The 21,718-nt window shown below is 32.5% G+C and overlaps 3 protein-coding genes across 4 annotated transcripts in view; 2 read left to right on the top strand and 1 right to left on the bottom strand.

Annotated features, from left to right (window-relative positions):
• Nucleotides 1-8,134, top strand: part of zgc:158766 (uncharacterized protein LOC100009641 homolog) — a 57,029-nt gene extending 48,895 nt beyond the window's left edge. The window contains exons 23-25 of one of the 2 annotated variants that reach the window (XM_058747427.1): nt 267-439; nt 1,857-1,916; nt 7,563-8,134. In XM_058747427.1, coding sequence (XP_058603410.1) covers nt 267-439; nt 1,857-1,898 — 215 coding nt within the window. In that variant the 3' untranslated portion in view covers nt 1,899-1,916; nt 7,563-8,134. The remainder of the gene's footprint in view (nt 1-266; nt 440-1,856; nt 1,917-7,562) is intronic. The other variant, XM_058747428.1, reaches the window with a different exon arrangement.
• A 261-nt stretch (nt 8,135-8,395) lies between these two features.
• On the bottom strand, nt 8,396-14,735 carry si:ch211-269k10.4 (uncharacterized protein LOC100150242 homolog). Its single transcript, XM_058745706.1, has 6 exons — nt 14,623-14,735; nt 12,934-13,104; nt 11,582-11,701; nt 11,194-11,250; nt 11,006-11,107; nt 8,396-9,208 (listed from the first exon to the last, which is right to left on the bottom strand). Exons 2-6 carry the CDS (start codon nt 13,099-13,101, stop codon nt 9,110-9,112), a joined length of 546 nt encoding a protein of 181 aa, XP_058601689.1. The 5' UTR covers nt 13,102-13,104; nt 14,623-14,735; the 3' UTR covers nt 8,396-9,109.
• A 7-nt stretch (nt 14,736-14,742) lies between these two features.
• On the top strand, nt 14,743-18,791 carry LOC131521198 (membrane-spanning 4-domains subfamily A member 4D). Its single transcript, XM_058745705.1, has 9 exons — nt 14,743-14,864; nt 15,856-15,888; nt 16,106-16,270; nt 17,521-17,622; nt 17,741-17,797; nt 17,874-17,969; nt 18,060-18,086; nt 18,176-18,298; nt 18,391-18,791. The coding sequence occupies exons 3-9, from the start codon at nt 16,112-16,114 to the stop codon at nt 18,418-18,420; spliced, it is 594 nt and encodes a 197-aa protein (XP_058601688.1). The 5' UTR covers nt 14,743-14,864; nt 15,856-15,888; nt 16,106-16,111; the 3' UTR covers nt 18,421-18,791.
• The last annotated feature ends 2,927 nt before the right edge of the window (nt 18,792-21,718 follow it).

The raw sequence follows: 21,718 nt of genomic DNA, 5'->3' as shown, positions 1-21,718 counted from the left end.
AATTACTAAAAATAAATTACTGTCAATTTTGATCAATTTAATGCATTCTTGCTAAATAAATTTTTGTATGTTTTTAATAAATAATAAAGTAAACTACTATAAATAAATAAATTACTGTCACTTTTGGTCAATTTAATGCATCCTTGCTGAATAAAAGTATTATTTTTTATTATTAATAAATTCTATATAAATAATGAATGTTTGTATAAAAGAGGAGAAAGGCAGTGAGCTGTTGTGGATGTAAGTGTTGTGTTGTGCGTCTGCAGTGAGTGACAGCGTGAGCGTCCAGCATCATCCTGCGTTAGTGATGGAGAGCTACACCAGCGACGGAGGCTCGTATCTGTCCACACCGTCCCCGTCTCCACCCAAAGTCACGTCCTCCATCCTCTACCACAAAGAGCAGGAGCTGCAGAGTCAGAGCAGCAAGTTCATCACAGCGGTGAGAGAGCTAACCCACACGCTAATGCATCAAGATTACTAAAATGATGGAAAACATCCTCCCTTACATAAAAAAAACCCCATTAGGCCTTAATTGAAGATTTGTGTATTTTAATTTGCATGTAAAATTTGCATTCATTTGGATCACAGTTTTAACAAATGTGACCCTGGCCACAAAACCAGTCATAAGGGTCAATTTTTTTTTAAATTGAGATTTATGCATCATCTGAAAGCTGAATAAATTATCTTTCCATTGATGTATGGTTTGTTAGGATAGGACAATATTTGGCCGAAAATCTGGAATCTGAGGGTGCAAAAAAATCTAAATACTGAGAAAATCACCTTTAAAGTTGTCCAAATGAAGATCTTAGCAATGCATATTACTAATCAAAAATTAATTTTTGATATATTTACGGTAGGAAATTTACAAAACATCTTCATGGAACATGATCTTTATTTAATATCCTAATGATTTTTGGCATAAAAGAAAAATGGATAATTTTGACCCATACAATGTATTGTTGGCTATTGCTACAAATATACCTGTGCTGCTTATGACTGCTTTTGTGCTCCCGGGTCACAAATAATAAACTTAATCTGATGCATATTTGTCAGTCTTACAGAAATGAAACTGGTCAGATTTCTCTAATAGTGATAATAAACTGAATGTGTTTTAATTGCACAGTAGCCAAGTTTATGTATTTATCATCAATAAATCCAATTTGTTTAAATCCCAAACATTTGAACTTATTGAATATCACTTGTTCCACAGCTAGACATATTTTAACCATGTTCATACTTTTTAATTTAATAAATGTAATTGTTTTGACCATGAACCGGTTTATATGGAGCATCAAACCTGCAGAAATTAAAAATAAACGAATGAATGAATGACAGGGAAATAAATAAATGAATGAATAAATAAATAAATAATAGGGAAATTAATGACTTGCTAAAACAAATACAATTATTGTTAAATTTAGTCCTGAATTTTTGTATTACCTTTTCCCCCTTTATTTGTTATTTTCTTTATTTCCCTTTAATCACATTTTTATTCTTTCATTTCATTTGATTCTATTATGTTGTTTATTATTCAGGGTTTAAACAAATAATTTAAATAATGTAAACAAAATCAAATAGAAGAGTTAATTATAAACTATGCCATGATTTTTATTTGAATTATTTATTTATTTATTTTTCATTTCTGCATGACCGACAAATATGTTTTTGTTAAAACTGTGTAATCCAATTGCATGGAAATTTTATATGCAATTCAAATACATCAATCTTAAATTAAGGACTAAATATTTGTTAAGTATACTGGTGGCAAGCATCACTATTTTAGACATGTTTTGCAGCGTTTCTTCGTCTTGTAGTTTTTCTGACAGTAGTTTCGTCTGACGTGTTTGTTTTACCAGAGCAAGACTTCAGGTCTGTTAGGCCTCTCGACTCTGGTCTGAATCAAACGCTTCAGATCAGTAAGTAACAGTGTGCTTCCTGATAACGCTTGAGGCTGACGCTGTCAGAGAATCCCTTTGTGTCGAGCTGCATGTGTGTGTTGGGCTTCAAGGGTCCTCCTTGTGCTTCAAGCAGTGTTCTGGGTTATTTTGAGCTTAATGTGACAGTAACGTCATCCTCAGTGAGTCTGAACGTGCTGAAACACATTCACAGTAATGCACTTACAGTGGAAATTTACATGCATTTAAATGCACTTCAGGTTTTTAGTAAAGCATTTTTAAGATGTTTTAGATTATCAATAAAAATGTCTGTTGCTTAAGCTGCAATATCATCCTTTTGAGGCTGAAGTGATGGTTTTGCATTACCGTTTCTCACTGAGGAACGAGCTGACGTCATTGTCATGTTTCACATGTGTGATGCATGCACTTTATGTTGAAAATAACCGTGCGATGCACATGCACTGCAATGCATGTTGAAGATCCTGTGTGTCGAGTCTTATTTGTGTCAAGACGTTTTGTGCATCTAAAGCAAGAAGGCTTTTTGAGAAAAATGAGTTGAAATGCTGATACACAGTTGCGTAAATGCTGTGAAATCATGCAGCGAGCATGAATGAGCCGGATTTAATGAACCGGCGGTTCCCTGCAAAGATACGTTCACACTGACAGCGATTTACAGCATCGAAGCAACAGAAAGTCATTCATTGTGAGAGTGATTTTTGGCAATACATCAATCAGACTTTACGATACAGTTAGAAACTGTCCTTAGCAGAAACTATGGCACAATATTGTAAAAAAACTGGCATTGTGATATGCAAAAAAACAGTTTTTTTTTGTTTTTCTGTAACATTGGCAATATGAAAATATTTTTTTTTTCTGCAGTATTTGCGATATGAAAAAATATTTAAAAAAAATGTAATTGCAAATTTTAGTTTTTCTGTAATATTGACGATATGAAAAATACAGGAAATGTTGTATTTCTGAAGTATTTGTGATAGGAAAATATCTTTAAAAATTTTAATTGTGAATTTTAGTTTTTCTGTAATATTGACAATATTAAAAAAATACTGGATTTTTTTTGCTTGTTTGCAATATTTGTGATATGAAAAATACAGGAAATGTTGTTTTTCTACAGTATTTGCGATATGAAAAAATATAAAAACAAATCTGTAATATTGACGATATGAAAGGTCCGTGTACGTTGCGTTGCGTTCATTCGTTTTTTGATTTAAATATTGAAAACAGAAACATGAGAAAACGGCACCATTTTCATTTTTCAAAAATGAAAAGACAAGAATTCACCTTTATTTTTTCGTTTTAAAATTCAGTGGTAGAAAATGGATAAACAGCTTGAATGTTCGATTTCCACGTGTGGGCGGGAATTAAACGCCCCTTTCCACTGATTGGTCAAGCAAAAATGAAATTGTGCCGTCATCATGTCGTCTTCAGTTCTGTGCAACAGAATAAGAGTCCTCTGCTGTTAAAGCGTTTATTTCAACTCCTGCATTTCATCTCTCTCATCAAACAACCAGACTAACAAATGAACGGGGTTTACTTCTGTGTAGGCATAGATTCTATATGACAAGTATTAGGTGCTTATTGCAGAAATATGTATGTACCTCAGATCTGCAGCCACATTACCCTTTTAGTCTATTTCTTTGGCGCACTGCACATTTTATTTAGCCATCCAGTTATCAAAATCTGTGTGTCAAAGCTGCGTGACGCACTGGACTACACGGGGCGAATGCATTTACATTATAGCGCAGACCAGTATTGAATACACAGCAGTCCTAACTTTTATTTTAGACAGTGCAGTTTCATTAATAATGAGTATAAATTGATTTCATTTTAGACACAAAACAGTGTGTTTTATTTGACTTAAAACACAGGCGTTTCATTCTTGAATGAATCCGAGTCTTTGAATGATTCGTTTGAGTAAGTGGTTCAGTGACCCATTTGCTTTGCTCCTGAACAAAGCAGCATTTTGAACGAATCGGTTGATGACTCTGACTCATTCAACACAATGACTTGCTGCCACTTACTGGCAATGTAACCTTCATAATTCAAGTATCCAATTGTTTCATTTTGTCACTCATTTCATATTTCTGTAGGCTATTCAGAATGTTTTTATTTAAAACATTAATCTCATTCCATAATGCAATTGCTGTGTTAATGCATTTACTGCTGTCTGAGCAGCGTTAATTGTGTAAATACATCTAAATTCAATTTAAGATGCAGCTTCTGTGCCACAGTGCAAAGATGGCTTTGGTTGGTACTGATTTAATTGGTAACACCTATAATGTCATATTTTTCAAATATTGACTAAATTCAGGAATTTAATATTAAAGGTGACAGACATATTTTATAAAGTTAGAAACATGCCCTTTTCTATAAAAATAGCATGTATTATATACATGTGTAACATGCCGTCGGATAATGACGGTATCATATAAACTTCTCTATGAAAAAAACTCGAAATAATAATCAAAACGGTAAGATAGCTTTATATTCACACTAAAACTGATACTAGTCTGCGCTTCATTATAATGTAAATGTCAAGCAGCTTTGCCACACAGATTTTGATAACTGGATGGCTAAATAAAATGCACGGTGCGCCAAAGAAATAGACTAAAAGGGTAATGTGGCTGCAGATCTGAGATACACACATATTTCTGCAATAAGCACCTAATATTTTCCATAGAGAATCTATGCCTACACAGAAGTAAGCCCTGTCTAGGCGCTGCCCCAGCATGGTTTGTGTCAAGCCATTTGTTAGTCTGGTTGTTTGATGAGAGGGAGACGACATGCAGGAGTTGCAATAAACGCTTTAACAGCAGAGGACTGTTATTCTGTTGCATAGAACTGAAGATGACATGATGACGGCACCATTTGATCGTTGCTTGACCAATCAGTGAAAAGGGTTGTTTCATGGTCCGTGTACGTTGCGTTCATTCGTTTTTTGATTTAAAATTGAAAATAGAAACATGAGAAAATGGCACCATTTTCGTTTAAAAAAAAATGAAAAAACAAGAAATCGCCTTGATTTGCCGTTTTTACATTCAGGGGTTGAAAATGGATAAACAGCTCGAATGTTCGATTTCCACGTGTGGGAGGGAATGAAACGCCCCATTTCACTGATTGGTCAAGCAAAAATGAAGCGGTGCCGTCATCATGTCGTCTTCAGTTTTGTGCAACAGAATAAAAGCATTTATTGCAACTCCTGCGTTCATCTCCCTCTCATCAAACAACCAGACTAACAAGTGGCTTGACACAAACCATACTGGGGCAGCGCCTAGACAAGGGCTTTACTCCTGTGCAGGCATAGATTCTCTATGGCAAATATTAGGTGCTTATTGCAGAAATATGTATGTATCTCAGATCTGCCGCCACGTTACCCTTTTAGTCTATTTCTTTGGCTCACAGCCCATTTTATTTAGCTGTCCAGTTATCAAAATCTGTGTGGCAAAGCTGCGTGACATTTACATTATAGTGAACATTTACATTATAGTGAAGTGCAGACCAGTATTGATTTTAGCGTGAGTTTTTTTTTCATTGAGAAGTTTATATGATACTGTCATTATCTGACGGCATGTTACACATGTATATAATGCATGCTATTTTTATAGAAAAGGGCATTTTCTAACTTTATCAAATATGTCTGTCACCTTTAATATTAAATTCCTGAATTTAGTCAATATTTGAAAAATATGACATTATAGGTGTTACCAATTAAATCAGTACCAGGCAAAGCCATCTTTGCACTGTGGCACAGAAGCTGCATCTTAAGTTAATGTATTTACAGAATTAGTGCTGCTCAGACAGTAGTAAATGCATTAACACAACAATTTCATTATGGAATGAGATTGTTTTAAACAAAAACATTTTGAGTAGCCTACAGAAATATGAAATGAGTGACAAAATGAAACAACTGGATAGGCTACTTGAATTATGAAGGTTAGATCGCCAGTAGGTGGCGGCAAGTCATTGTGTTGATGAATGAGTCATAGAGTCATTAATTCAACCGATTCCTTCAAAATGCTGATTTTTTTTCAGGAGCAAAGCAAATGGGTCATTGAACCACTCACTCAAACGATGCATTCAAAGACTCGGATTCATTCAAGAACGAAACGCCTGTGTTTTAAGTCAAATAAAACAGACTGTTTTGTGTCTAAAATTAAATCAATTTATACTCATTATTAATGAAACTGTACTGTCTAAAATAAAAGTTATGACTGCTGGATATACTAAAATCAATACTGCTCTGCGCTTCACTATAAAGTAAATGCATTCGTCCAGTGTTGTCCAGTGCGTCACGCAGCCTTGCCACACAGATTTTGATAACTGGACAGCTAAATAAAATGTGCGGTGCGCCAAAGAAATAGACTAAAAGGGTAATGTGGCTGCAGATCCGAGCTACATACATATTTCTGCAATAAGCACCTAATAATTGCCATATAGAGTTTATGCCTACACAGAAGTAAACCCCGTTCATTTGTTAGTCTGGTTGTTTGATGAGAGAGAGATGACATGCAGGAGTTGCAATAAACACTTTAACAGCGGAGGACTCGTCTTCTGTTACACAGTACTGAAGACGACATGATGACGGCACCGCTTCATTTTTGCTTGACCAATCAGTGAAATGGGGCGTTTCATTCCCTCCCACACGTGAAAATCGAACATTCGAGCTGTTTATCCATTTTCTACCCCTGAATGTAAAAACGGCAAATCAAGGCGATTTCTTGTTTTTTCATTTTTTTGACAAAACGAAAAATGAAAATGGTGCCGTGTTCTCATGTTTCTATTTTCAATATTTAATCAAAAAACGAATGAACGCAACGTACACGGACCGACTGTGAAAAATACAGGATTTTTTATTTTTTTTCAGTATTTTGCAGGAAATTTTGTTTTTCTACAGTGTGTGATTTTTTGTTTTTCTGTAATATTGATGCTATGAAAAAATACAGGAATTTTAATATTTGCAATATTTGCAATTTGAAAAAGATACAAGAATTTGGACCAGATTATTTAAATAGCTATATTTGGAAAGAATGAATAATTCTAGAATGAGTGAGGCTAATTTGTTTGTAAGTGCATCTGCATAATCTATAAAAAATAACTTTAAGAAGCTAAAAATTACTTTTTTATTTTGAAGAGTTTTGTTTGACTATTATGATTATTATTAAATACAAATATTAAACAAAAGAAAACGAAAAGATACAAAGAGTTTAAAAAAAGAAGTTTTTTTTAAGTTTAAAAAGTGTTGAAAAGAAATCAAATCTCTTTGTAATTATTATTAAATAAAAATCTTCAATAAATTAAGAAACCTATTGCAATAATGCTATTATTTTAAAATTAAAAAGTGAGTATTTAATCAAAAATAATACAGCTGTACAATGGACAATGCATGCATGTGGGCAAATCTAGTTGTCTAATAAATCTAACATTAAATATTACGAATATTATTGGCTCTTTGACAAATTGCTTTGGTTGCTGTTTTGTAAGTTGCTAAATGCATAAATGTAAATGAACACGATTTGGCTGTTGCATATATACACTGTACATACACACACATGATCGCTGTCAGTGTAAACGGCTCTTAATAAACATCAAACTATCAACGGTGACTTGCACATCAGCGCTTCACATAACTTCTCTTGTTTTTCATTGCAGCTGTGAATCCTTCGAGACAGCAGTGTTTGTGAACGCTGGATGTGTTCGGACAGACGGAGATCAAATGCACTGAGACATTTCATCATTTCATAGACTGATAATCGTCCAGAGCCGCGCTGATGAATATGAATTCTGACTGCAGTGCTGGTACGTTACAGGACTGAGATCACGGATCTACATTAATTCAGCTGTTTTATTTTTACTCCTTTCGTTCTGAGACTGCAGATTCTTCACCTCTCGACATCTGACTGAGTTTTTCTGATTGTACAAATAGTTGAATGATATGAGTTCTGGCTCTACTAATAAAATCCAGACAGAATTGCATTGTTAATAAGGATTGAGTCCGACTTTTTACTATAAAAATAAAAATAAAACAACAGTAATTAAAATCAAATTGAATTTTGTAATTTATTAAAATGGTTCCCTACTCAAATTCATAAGTAACATACAGAAATAATTCCTTTTGAATTACATTAATTCAATATATAAATGTGAAAATATGTACAAAGAAATAATATCCAGCTTTACTGCTAATAAAACACAATAAACAAATAAAGCTGTCACCATTTTAAATCACCGATTTGGTTCATTCATTTCATATAAAAAAAATAAAGATAAAGTGTGTGTGTGTGTGTGTGTGTGTGTATACACACACACATATATATATATATATATATATATATATATATATATATATATATATATAATGTATGTATATATATGTGTATATATATATATATATATATATATATATATATATATATATATATATATATATATATATTATCATTATTTTTCCTTATTTTTCAATAATTATATTGTATTAAAATAAAATAGAAAATAATTATATATTTTGTTATTATTATTTTTATATATATATTTTATATTTATTTATTTGTTTTTGTTTTTGGTAACAAGTCACATTAAAATGTGAGCCCAGATATAAGTCCATCTTTTTACTTTGAAATTAAAAAAATAGGTACACAGAAATAATATCCAGCTTTTTAGGTAATAAAAAGCTCAAAAGCAATGAGTTTTTTATTTGCTAATACATCACATTAAAGCCAAATGATTCAGATGTGAGTCCATCTTTTTACTTTGAAAATAAAACCGTAACTAAAATCGTGTTGAATTCTGTAGTTTATTAACTCAAATTCATAAGTAACATACAGAAATAACTCCTTTTGAATTACATTAATTAAATGCATAAATGTGAAAATATGTACAGAGAAAATATCCAGCTTTGTGAGTAATAAAACACAATAAACAAATAAAGCTGCAAGCTGCATCACTGCTTTACTTCTTCATTCATACAAAAAAAAAAAGTATTTTAAATAAATGTATTTTCATTTGCTAACAAGCCAAATCACCCGCGTTTAGCACATGGTCACATTGCTCTCTTCAGTCCGTTTATTGCCACGGCAGATCGTGAGCAGATCTTGAGGTCACTGAAGATACTTCTGCTTTCTTTAGTTCTTTAATTCTATTCTTGTTGCTTGTGAGAAACGCTGAGCTGAACAACTTCATCCTGATGTTAGATCATGCCGTCACTGCTTATGATCGCGCTTCTCTCTGTAAAACCAGTATATGAGCACCACCGCGATGATCATGTCCATCAGAGTCACACACAGCGCCAGAACCTCCATCTGCATCACACACACACACACACACACACAAACACACACTTCAGCTGACAACAATCTTTACATCAGACCAGACCAAAAATCTCCCAAAAATCCTGCAGGATCAATTTCACAAAGCCCGTAAAGAACATATTCCGGTTATGTTTTATCTCACAATCGCATTATTTTCTGCATAAAAGCCTATTTTTAAGATCGTTACCATTTTTTCTGTATTGTGACATTACAGTACAAGCTTTTCATGACATTTTAAGCATATTTTTCTCTCATTCTCACTGTAATGCAATGAAGATATAATACTTACATTTTATTAATACATTATTCAAAGTCATTTTAAAGTATATTTTTAGGTTTAGTTATGCTTTTTGATAGAATTTTTTTAATTGCCTTTAATTTATGCTTATTTCAATAAATTACGGTAATTTTAATATGCTTAAAAACTAATGTCACAATGCTTAGAATATTAACTGTCCTTAAAATACGCTAGATAAATGTATTATAATTTATAATATAGTGGCTGCCCAAAGTATATATAGACAAATAAAAATTAAAATAGATCCTTTTACTAATGTGTATTATACTTGGAATGTATCCATGGCAACTTAAGAACTGTGAGTTTCAGAGCACATGTTCAGGCTTTTACACAGCAGAAATAAACATGACAACAGCCACTATAGATTATATAAGATAATAAACACACGATTCTGATGGGATATTTGTATGTGATTTTCTTGAAAAGAATGTGTACATCTGAAATGCTAATTTTTGCAGCGATATAAAAGGCTATAAATAGCATATTTTAACAACAGTAAACGACCAAATTCCACACGTGATCGCAAAAGGAAGTTATGACAAACACTCGATGGTGGTTTGAAGTGAGTTCTGAGTAAAAGTACTATTAATCTCATAAATTGTCTTATGAAGCATCATGTTAATATTAGCTCTAATGCAGCTGCAGAACAGGTCCAATTCTTCTTCATAATGCATTTTGTCATAATACTTCACGTAAAGTCGCAAGAAATGTTTTGTTGTATTTATTTAGAAATACTTTTGATAATAGTTGTGTAAATGTATACTGGGATTGAAGCGATGTGGCTTGGTAAACGTTTTATTGCCAGTATAAAGGCTGATAATGGCTGAATAAAAACAAAAGAATAATAAGGATTATGTCTCATACCTGGCGGAAGTGTGAAAGGTTGTGTTTCCTTAAACTAGTTTGTCATGCATCTTTATTTCAACACATTTACAGGTAAATCCTAGTATTTTAAATTTGTGATTAATCATGATTAATCACAGTCCATAAATACACACATACAGTATATTTTTGAAATACATATTTATACATTTATATATTAATATTATTAGAATTTATATTATATATAAATATATAAACAACACATTTTCCTTAAATATATACATGCATGTGTGTGTATTTATACAGTATATACATAATAAATATACACAGTACACACACATATATCACTTTTATTTTGGATGCGATTAATCGCGGTTAATCGTTTGACAGCACTAATATATACATAAATTAAAATGTATTTCATCATAAAATGTTATACATTTTTTATAATATTATATAAATATATATAAATACATTTTTCCTCCCCTTTTTTGTGATTCACACAGTCTGTATTTAAAATATTTCAATAATTATAAATGTTGACATATGCATCTATTACTATCACATTTGAAAACATGTTTTATGCATTTAATAAAACTCGATGCAAGAGTAAATGTGAAGGACAAATGTTCCCAACTACAGGAATTCTTGATTATTATTAATTCTACCTTGTTCTGGATGGTGTTTCCACCTGGACGAAGATCAACAATCAGGAGAATGGTTCCGATCCCAGACACGACCAGACACGCGATGTTAGCGATGAAACAAGTCTGGAACAAACGCAAAAACAACTGCTCGTACTTTCCAGAAACTGAATTCATTTAAATACAGAATTATCAGACACACACACACTAACCTGTAGAAGCCCAGGGTGTTTGTACAGAAGATTGGACAAGATTCCAGCAAAGATAAACTGGAAGACAAACGATCAAATCATCCCCGTTATGAATGAATATATCCATTATTTTCTGTAGCGTTTGTGAAATGTCTATAATGTCTCAAAATCTAAATTGTAATATATTACAATGAACATATTCCTGCATGAACTGCACAGTGAAATATATTGTCATCATAGATTTTTAACAGAGTTAAGCCAAATACAGTTTTGGAGTTTTTAGCAAAAATAAATGATATAAAAAAAACATGATATAATTCAGCTATAATATCTCTCGCCATGAAAATAGCCACAGAAGCTGGAATGGCGTTAAACACAAACAGACAATAGCAGAAGTAATGAAGCTCACCATGATTCCAGTAATGATGGGAACTCGGAATAAAGTCAGGAAATTAAGATTGATCCCGAATGACGCCGCAAATACGACCCCGATCCCAAAACTCAGGATCCCACTGGACGACTGAATGGCCTACAGGTGAACATAAAGCACATTTACAGATATTTCATTGAGACATCATTTTTCTTTGCCAGCTTTGAACAATAAATTCTACTTTAACGGTAATTGAAATTTTTACTTTTACAGTAAAAATTCTACATGATTGTTTGACAAACGCTCTGAAGAACATGTCTTTGTCATATTATATTCCAAAATCAATATATATTATATTCCAAAATCAAACGAAAGAAAAAGGAAATTATATTTTGCGAAAAACTTACTTTTAGAATTATTTTCAGGATATTTAAAGGCCGTTTTGACATAAATCCTCATCAATCCTCATAAAACATTTTATTAATACATTATAAAAGTGTATTTATAAGTTTAAAGTATATGTTTTTAGTTTTGTTTATACATCCTGCTAGAATTTTTTGCACTGTATTTAATTTATGCTTCTTTTTTTCAAATAAAAACCCCCATTTCAATTACAGTAATTTTTATATGCTTAATTATGCAAATAATGCAAGGAATGGTCCTTAAAAACAGGCTTTTAAGCAAATTTTCTTTATGCAAAATATATATATATTTTATTTTATTTTATTTATTATAATTTTACAAATTTATACAATGTATTTTCTTTTTTAAGCATATTTTCCCTGAATATTATCACTGTAATGCAATAAAAAATATATTATTTATATTTTATTATTAATGCATCTTTTTAAATTATATAATAATAATTCATGTATTATACTCAAGAAAAAAATAGCACTGGTAATTTTATGGACATTTCTGTTAACCTAAACCACAACACGATGGACAGCAGAATTCAAAATACAGCTAAGAAAAATACAGTACATTGTGTCCTAAAAATGGTAACATCTAAATTAACTGGTTTTACTCAAATCAAAAATATTAATAATGCTGAATCAACCTAAATGTGTTCATTTATACCAACAAACTAACTTTTATGAGTTAAATTAATCTCTTTAAGGCAACAATTGCAGATCACTAGTTTACAAACTGGGTACTTTTTTTTCTTTTTTTTTTTTCTCACCAAATATTTCTGACTAACGCTAAATCTAACGTCAGCCTTCAGCCTGTTCTCACTTTGTGCACCTAAAATAAAACACTTTTAATTAAACAAAAGCACATAGCAATGCCCTAGCAACCACTTCAAACACCCTAGCAACCGTTGCTTTGCCAAACGTTGATTGGTTATTATAGTCGAGTGCTCATGCACAGTGAATGTGTGAGGGTCTCACGGCGCAGGTGGCTGGGCCCTTCCTGAGGAGCCTCTGCAGCGCCGGCACGGGGCCCGGCAGGACCTCACTGGCGCGGTAGTACTTGATCAGCGGCCCTTCATCATCATGTCTTCCTCCCGCCGAGTCCTCGTGTCTCTGAATGTCCATCTCAATATCTGCCTTGGCCATATTCTGACAATAAACACGAGCCATAAAACACACGAGAAACAGATGAATATTTCAACACACAGTCTACTGATGGCAACATATCCATTACCATAACTTATCAAAATAACCAATTTAAAAAAGTGAAGTGACATACAGCCAAGTATGGTGATCCATACTCGGAATTTGTGCTCTGCATTTAAGCCATCCAACGTGCACACACACAGCAGTGAACACACACACACCGTGAACACACACCCGGAGCAGTGGGCAGCCATTTATGCTGCGGCGCCCGAGGAGCAGTTGGGGGTTCGGTGCCTTGCTCAAGGGCACCTCAGTCGTGGTATTGACTATACCAATTTATATTCGACTATAATATACCAATTTCAGCTTCACTTTTTCAAGATTCAAGACACTAGATTTTCAGTTTAATATAATTTAACTCGCAATGACTTAAAAATGTGAAAAAAAAAGTTTAACAATGTATTCAAAGAGGTTTTTACAAGAAAAAAAAACTGCATTTGCATCTGATTTCTGTTGTGCATTTCATAAATAATATAATCCAAGAAATCAAATGTGGAGAAAAAGCATGAAATGAATTTAAGTTTCATGTCTGTTTGTAAATATGCATTGAATGCTCATTCAAATATACTGTAAAAAATTATAGAATTAATAGGTCAACATGTTTTTCCATTACTTTAACTAATAAAATTTCAGTTTAATAAAAAGTCAGTCTAATATAATTTAAGTTGCAATGATTTGTACAGCCAATTTGATTCAACTTAATCCAAATGCCAAAGAGACTCATAAAATTTAATTTCAGTTTAACAAATCAGTTTAATTTACCTTGCAGTGACTTGTATAGTCTATTTGATTCAACGTAAAAAAAAAAAAAGTTGCATATTTTAAAAATTCAAAAAAGTTTAAAAGTTAAACATACTTAAAAAGTTGCAATTGATTTTTTTTTTTTACAATGTATTCAGAGATTTTTACAAGAAAAAAAACTGCATTTGCATGTGCTTTCTGTTGTATATTTCACTAAATTGAAATTTATTATATTCCAAGAAATAGGTCAACATATATTTTTCTATAACTTTAATAAAATTTCAGTTTAATAAATAGTCAGTCTAATATAATTTAAGTTGCAATGATTTGTACAGCCAATTTGATTCAATTTAAATAAATCTGCATCTGATTTTGTTTACAATGCCAAAGAGATTTCACAAAATAGAAAGTACATTTGGTTCTGCTTTTTGTTGGATATTTCATAAATATTGTAATCCAAGAAATCAAATGTTGGGCAAAAGCATATAAAACACAATATGAATTGAACATAAGTTGTAAACATGCATGAAACCCTCATTAAAATACATTCATGCATCTCGTTTAGCAATCTTACAATGTTCTTCCTTTCAATCACCAACCATTTTAATTTCATACACAGTTCTGGCTTTAATGTTCAATCAATCCTACATAATCTTCTGAATATATTCTATAAAATGTCTATAAAAATACAGATAAATGCAAAGTTACTGAGTGTCTTACCGAGTTGAGTCTGCCTTCCGTGTTATAGTGGAGAGAAGATCATGGTGTCACTTCAGTGTTTTTTTTTTTTTTTTTGATACCCAAAAAGCCACTTTCATGTGGTTGGTCAAAAAAAAGAAAGAGAAAAGGAGGAACTGTGATGTGAGAAGTGATGAAGCTGCGCTTCTCAAAGAAACTTCTGCTATCAGAACAGACAACCCTGCATCACACTTTCATCTGGACTTCAGTTCACTCTTCAGCTGGTAAGACATTTTAACACTAAAACAACAGAACCTTATACGCTTCTAGATGAACAGAGTGAGATTCAGAGATTGATAGAATTTGGCTGCTGGTTTGCTATCGAGACCTCAGGATCTGTGTGTGTGTGTGTGTGTGTGTTATTAGATCTTTCAGAGAAATGAATCTCTGTTTATTTACTGTATTATAAATTGCTGGATTTGCCCCAGACTTCCTGTACACACAGATGAAACGCTCTCTCTGGGGGTTCTGTAAAGTGTGGGTGGGCTTGGGGTGGGTTGACTCACTTTTCATACTTTGTTGAATAAAATCCCAACATGGTTAGTACATGTATGTCTAAAATGATGAGTGGAGTGAGATGAGAGTTTCAAGAAGGAAGCAACTGACTGACGGTTATTTTAACCCAAACTAACACCACCGATGCTCAGACTCATTTATAACATTTTAACCTCTTTAATGATGTTTTTTTTTTTACTCCTTAAACAAACATTTGAACTGCAGAATATTGGTAAATTAATTCGAGAAATAGAATGTTTTGAAACTTGTTTCTTGTTTCTGCGAACGTTAGTGAAGACAATGTTACAGCATTATTGTTAAAGGAAATGTTACATTTTAGAATTTTGCAAACATTATGGGAATTCTACTTTTAGAAACAAGTAAACAGTAACATTTGAATAACGTTAAAGTTACATTTAAAAAGTAGCAACATTTAAGTAACATTTTTAAAAAAGTTAGATGAGTAAAAACATTTAAGATGAAAATGTTCCATGAATGATACATAAATAACGTTTTTTTTGTGCTAACATTTTGAGAACGTTATTGAAGGCCAGATAACTTGGAATGAACGTTTGTTTATAACTTTGACTTGTTTATAATTCTCAAAGTCTCAAGTTTTGAATGATGTATAAATGTTTTTGTGCTAACGTTATTAAAGTTCATTCATATTCATGTTAAAGTGTTCATAACTTTGACTTTTCTCTTCTTTTTCAATTACAGACCGCATTTTGTGAACAGCTAGTAGGAAAACTAGTAAGTAATAACTTTTTAAAAATGTAGCAGCGTTTAAGTAACATTTAAAAAACGTTGGCTGAGTAGGCTATACAAATGAAAAATGTATGAAATAAAAACCTTCCATGAATGATGTTTAAATAGCATTTTTGTGCTGATGTTGAGAACGTTATTAAAGACCAGATCGCTTCTGTTAATGTTACTGGATGAACGTTTGAGATGTGTGTTGTTTCGACAGACAGAGATGCGCTACACGTTTAAGCCGGATGACTGTATGGTCATCAGCATTCCTCTGGGAAACCTCAGGAACACGAGAGACGGCCAGCTGATGCCCGAGAAATTCACCTGCGTCTTCAAAGACACTTACAAGGTCTTTCTTAAAGGACGGCCAAAGGAACTCGGGGTGCGTGCAACGTTAAAATGCATAACATTATGCATGTGTTTTTTTTAGAGTTTAGTTTCAGTTTAATATCTGCACACAGAAAATATCAGATGTCAGAGAAAATCGACAGGAATTCAGTACGGGAGATTTTTATCTGGGGCACTAGTCAGTTTCAGTGGTATTTTTGGTTGATTTGTGACCCTGATTCCATCACATGAGCATTTACATGTTATCATTTGAAATTATTACAAATATATGCATACTACTGACTCTGTGATATAAACTCAATGAGGGCCGAAAGTCTGAGAGCAGATGTGAAAATGCTTCTTTCAGTTTCAGTTGAAGAATTTCTTTCATTACACATTATTATTAGTAAAAAGTTGAATTTAAAAACACGAGAAGCTCTTAGTGTTTAGTGTGTGTCTGTTTTACTGGCGCTGCATGAACTAAACCTGATGATCTGACAAAAAGGTACAAAACACTGGTACACTAGTGGTACCCTTTCATAAGCTAAGTACTTTAAAGTATTAATATATTTGTAAAACACTTTTAAAATAATTCATATGCATCGTTAAGGTTCTAATACGTAGCAGTAAATAAGGTACAAAGACGTATGCTTAACAAGCCCACTGACTGCTTTGTACCTTTTTTTTCTGAGGGTGTATGATTTGAGATGATCTAATAATCATCTTGAGTTTCAAATCTGAGTACAGAGTCACATGATCAATGACGTTCATTTATTTACATTTCATTAGTCACCTAGAAATAATGCAGAATCTGAAAAATCTATTTTAAAAATATGCTAAATATGTGTCATGAGAAGCTCAATAAACTATATTTAGTTTCAACCTTCATATACCCAAAATATATTTCATAATGTATTACTTTTTTCTTCAAATGTGACTGAATGAATGCATTTTCTTGAATTGAAATATACATATACATATACATATATATATATATATATACATATACATATACATATACATATATTTATATATGAAATATATAAATAGAGGGCATGCATGCTTTAAAAAAATTTATATATTCATATTTAAAAAAAAAAAAAAAATGTAAATATACAAAAAGTGACCAAAGCCATATTAGTAGAAAATATATTTACATAAATATATTTTGCAACATATTAGCAAAAATATTATTGGCCATTTTTTGTATATTTTTGAATATTTAAAAAAAAAAATTATCCAGGTTTTTCATGAAAAACATATGGTGATCTCAGATTGTTTTGTTATTGTTATTTGTGGTTCCAGGCGGCTCAGCTCAGCATCGGGGTGTTTGTGATCTGCATAGGCAGCCTCATTACTCTTGAATACAGTCCGTATCATCTAATGTACATCCTACCTAGTGCCCTGGTGAGAACCTGTCTGCATTTATCACAGCTCATTCTTCAGTGTAAACACACACATCTCTCAGACAGCCTCTGAACATTCAAGATGATACTAAATCTGTGTTTTAACTATTTATTTTTAGTTCATTGCCAGTGGCATTCTGACATTTGCAGCTGGACATTCTCCATTCATGCCTGTGGTGAGCGATCAAATATTGTTCATAATCTTTTTTTAATCATGACTGAATTTAATGATTTATCTTCTTGTTCTGAAAGGTGAAGCTGTCCTTCATATTCAACATTATCAGCCTTTTCTGGTCAATCGCAGCTATGGTTATCTGTTCGTTATTGGAAGGCGGAAGATGGAATGATGTAATTTGTGATTGTTCATAACTTCATATCTTATTGAAACCAGAGTTGCACCAATGTCCATACATCTCATTCATTTATTTGATTTTACAGAATAACAGCCCAGATGACAACACAAGGGTACGTTACAGCAAACAGGCATTTGGACACACTTCTGAACTGATGTTGTCATTGTGGATATCGTCACTGATTGACTTGCTTTTCTCCAGAGAAACATGTTTGTGGGGCTGAAGGTGGTGATCGGTGTGTTGTGTGGGTTTGAGCTGATTCTGGCTGTGATTCTGATCTACTGGGAGAGTAAAGCCGTGTGCCGATCTCACTTCAACACTCTGGTAATTTAACATTCAGTTTGAAAACAACAAAACATGCTGAACAACGTTCAAACGCACTCAGATCTCTTTCATTTGTCTTTGTTTCAACGCAGCCCTTGATCACCATCAAGCAAGACGTTTGATCAGACGGGTGAGATCGAGGAAAAATGACCTTAATGTGTATTAATGTGCATATAAATGCTTGTTTAATGCCTTTTTCTGTAGCTCAGCTGGTGCTGCAGTGTCAGGGTCATGGGTTCGATTCCCACGAACGTGTGAATAGATCAAATGTTTAGGATGAATGCGCTGTAAATTGCTATTTCTATGCATTTGCTCACTATTAAAGTACTGAGTACTGTTTACCTCTCATCATCTGTTTGTGCAATCAGTCAAGCTAATGTATTATATATATATATATATATATATATAGTATTAAATATAGTATAGTATATAGTGCTGTCAAACGACTAATCGCGATTAATCGCATCCAAAATAAAAGTTTTTGTTTACATAATGTACGTGTGTACTGTGTATATTTATTATGTATATATAAATACACACACATGCATATATATATTTAAGAAAAAATATGTTATGTGTATATAATAAATATATTTATATAATAGATATTATATGAATATAAATATATACATGTAAATACACGTAAATATTTTCAAAATATATACTGTATGTGTGTGTGTATATATATATATATATATATATATATATATATATGTATGTATAATAAATGGGACAGCACTAATATATAAATATATATATATACGCACGCACACACACACATACAGTATATATTTTGAACTTTCTATATAAGTATATATATTGGTGCTGTCACATTTATTATACATACATACATACATACATATATATATATATATTAGTGGTGGGCCGTTATCGGCGTTAACGTGCTGCGTTAACGTGAGACTCTTATCGGGCGATAAAAAAATATCGCCGTTAATCTATTCTCAAAGTTGGGTTGGGAGCTGGGTCTATACTACGCAAGCTATGATGACTTTCACCTGATATTTTAGCGGATGTATACCTAGCTGAATTGCACTGTAGGGGGCGAGAACGAGTCTTGAACCTGTGTGTATGCGTGCTAACATGGATGCAGCTATGAAGCCGCGGGTTTGCTTCAGGAAAATTTATTTTTAAGAAGCTTCCCAATGGAAATCGGCAAGTCATTGCTGTCTCTACCTTACATGGTCGCGCTCTCTGTATCGCGCGCACAGCGGAGTTCCGCCCCGGTTCGCACACACACACACACACACACACACAAACAAACAAACAAACGTAAGCACACACAAGTGAGCACACTCCCACTCCTATTTGTAAATATTAAGCAAAACGTCTATTTAAATATGACTTCTGTGTGTCTCTGTGTTAATGTATGGCGCAGACGCACGGGGTGTTCACTACTCATACAGAAGACCGCGTGACGCTTGCGGCGATATTAACGTCTGTCGTCTCACTAAATGAGGACATAAATACACAAACAACATCTCCAGAACTGCTCTGAGAGTCACTTCATGAGCATTCGAGCGTTTCATTTGAGAAAAACTATCCTCATGGCAACCCGTCAAAATAAAAGTTCGGTTTCACTTGAAGACATTGGGCAGAATGTAATAGGCTACTACTACTAAAACTATTAAAACCTTATCTTTAAGGAATAATCATACAATGTCTTCAATGTTATTATCAATATTAAATTCTTGATGACTGCTAGTTGTTTACTTATCTACTTGGCAGAATTCAAATGAGCCATTTTAATCTAGATTAATCTAGATTAATTCCAAGATTACAGTGAGATTAATCTAGATTAAAAAATTAATCTATGCCCACCACTAATATATATATATATATATATATATATATAAAGCATTCCATCTATATTTATATAGAGAGACCATTTAGTTTTAACTGCAAATTAATTATTTATTATTTTTGTTGGTTTTGTGATAAGTTTAACATAATCAAACTGACAGTACACTCTCAGAAATAAAGGTACAAAAGCTGTCACTGGTATCTTTTCAAAAGGTACACTTTTGTACCTATTAAGTTCAAATATGTACACTTTAAGTACTAATGTGTATCTTTAAGGTACCAAAATGGACCCTTTAGATACAAACCTGTACCTTTTGAAAAGGTACCGCCGCAGTGACAGCTTTTGTACCTTTATTTCTGAGAGTGTACAAGAACGCAGGGTTTGATTATAACATCTTGCTGTGAAACACATTTGCTGTTGTGGCTTGTGCTTGTGAGTGAGTTCTTTAGTAAAAACCGCAGCTTCTGCTGACCTAAAGACGTATGATGTTCAGGAGGTGTTAAAATACAAAAACCAACCACAACAGTCGAACAGTTCATTTGCAAAAACAGATAACTCAAAAAAAAAAAAAATATATATATATATATATATATATTTATCCTATTATATATATGCATTTTAATTTCAATCAAACTGCAGTTGGGTTATTTTGATTAAATAATAATAACTAAAACAAGTAAAGCTAACTAACACAATAAAAACATGATAACACAAAAAACACGATTTATGAAAATGAATAAATGATGTTTAGTTGTACAGTGTTATGGTAATAGGATAAAAGTCACATTTACACATATGCTACAAAAATTCTGTTAAAAAATGATATTTCAACTGTCTATTATTAATGGACATTTTCAAACATAAAAGTTAAATGGATTACATAGCATTTTAAGAAATAAAGGTGGTAATATGGGTACAGTTGAGACACCCTTTATATATTGCTATGTACTGTGTACAGTAACAGTTCAATCATAGAAAATAAAATGCATACAGAGGCTGTGTGTGTTTGTGTACTGGTATTACCAAATGTACCCACAAGTATAGTAATACCAGTAAATTCTAACCTTATGGGAATATTTTTTAGGTCCCCGTGATGAAACAAGCTTATAAATCATACAGAATGATTGAAAATGTAAAAATGCAGAACGTTTCGAGTGATGCATAGGTTTAGGGTTATAGAATATACAGGTATGTTTATTGTTATTTTTACTGTACTGTCATATATTTTCTAGTGTTAAATATTTGTTCCTATTTTGTTTATCTGAATTTGAATTAAATAAAGCAAATAAATAAATTTATTTGTAAACTAATTATTTCAAACTGTAATTTTGTCATTTATTACATTTGCCAGCTTTAGAGCATTAAGAATGGGTGCCTCAACTGTACACCATATGGGTACAGTTGAGACAAAAATGCACCTCATGTTTATGAGCCAATTGTGGAAAATATAAACTACTTCTGGCTATTATCAATTTATGATATTTTAGTACACAAGCAAAAGAAATATCATGTGACAAATCACTTCATTTCAGCATCTAAAGCAGAAAGTGTCTCTACTGTACTCTGTTTTTGCAAATAAACTCTTCAGATTCTCAAGG

This window comes from Onychostoma macrolepis, chromosome 16 (assembly GCF_012432095.1).
Source record: "Onychostoma macrolepis isolate SWU-2019 chromosome 16, ASM1243209v1, whole genome shotgun sequence".
NCBI lineage: Eukaryota > Metazoa > Chordata > Actinopteri > Cypriniformes > Cyprinidae > Onychostoma > Onychostoma macrolepis.
The sequence above is the reverse complement of the archived record's forward strand: the minus strand, read 5'-3'. Positions and strand labels throughout refer to the sequence as shown.

Excerpts from the sequence above, each read along its gene's own strand:
- si:ch211-269k10.4 (XM_058745706.1), bottom strand. The coding sequence starts at position 13,101 with ATGGCCAAGGCAGATATTGAGATGGACATTCAGAGACACGAGGACTCG. Across the intron at positions 11,702-12,933 it reads AGGGCCCAGCCACCTGCGCC|GCCATTCAGTCGTCCAGTGG; the intron begins GTGAGACCCTCA and ends GTTCACCTGTAG. Across the intron at positions 11,108-11,193 it reads AACACCCTGGGCTTCTACAG|ACTTGTTTCATCGCTAACAT; the intron begins GTTAGTGTGTGT and ends CGTTTGTTCCAG.
- LOC131521198 (XM_058745705.1), top strand. The coding sequence starts at position 16,112 with ATGCGCTACACGTTTAAGCCGGATGACTGTATGGTCATCAGCATTCCT. Across the intron at positions 16,271-17,520 it reads GACGGCCAAAGGAACTCGGG|GCGGCTCAGCTCAGCATCGG; the intron begins GTGCGTGCAACG and ends TTGTGGTTCCAG. Across the intron at positions 18,087-18,175 it reads GCCCAGATGACAACACAAGG|AGAAACATGTTTGTGGGGCT; the intron begins GTACGTTACAGC and ends GCTTTTCTCCAG.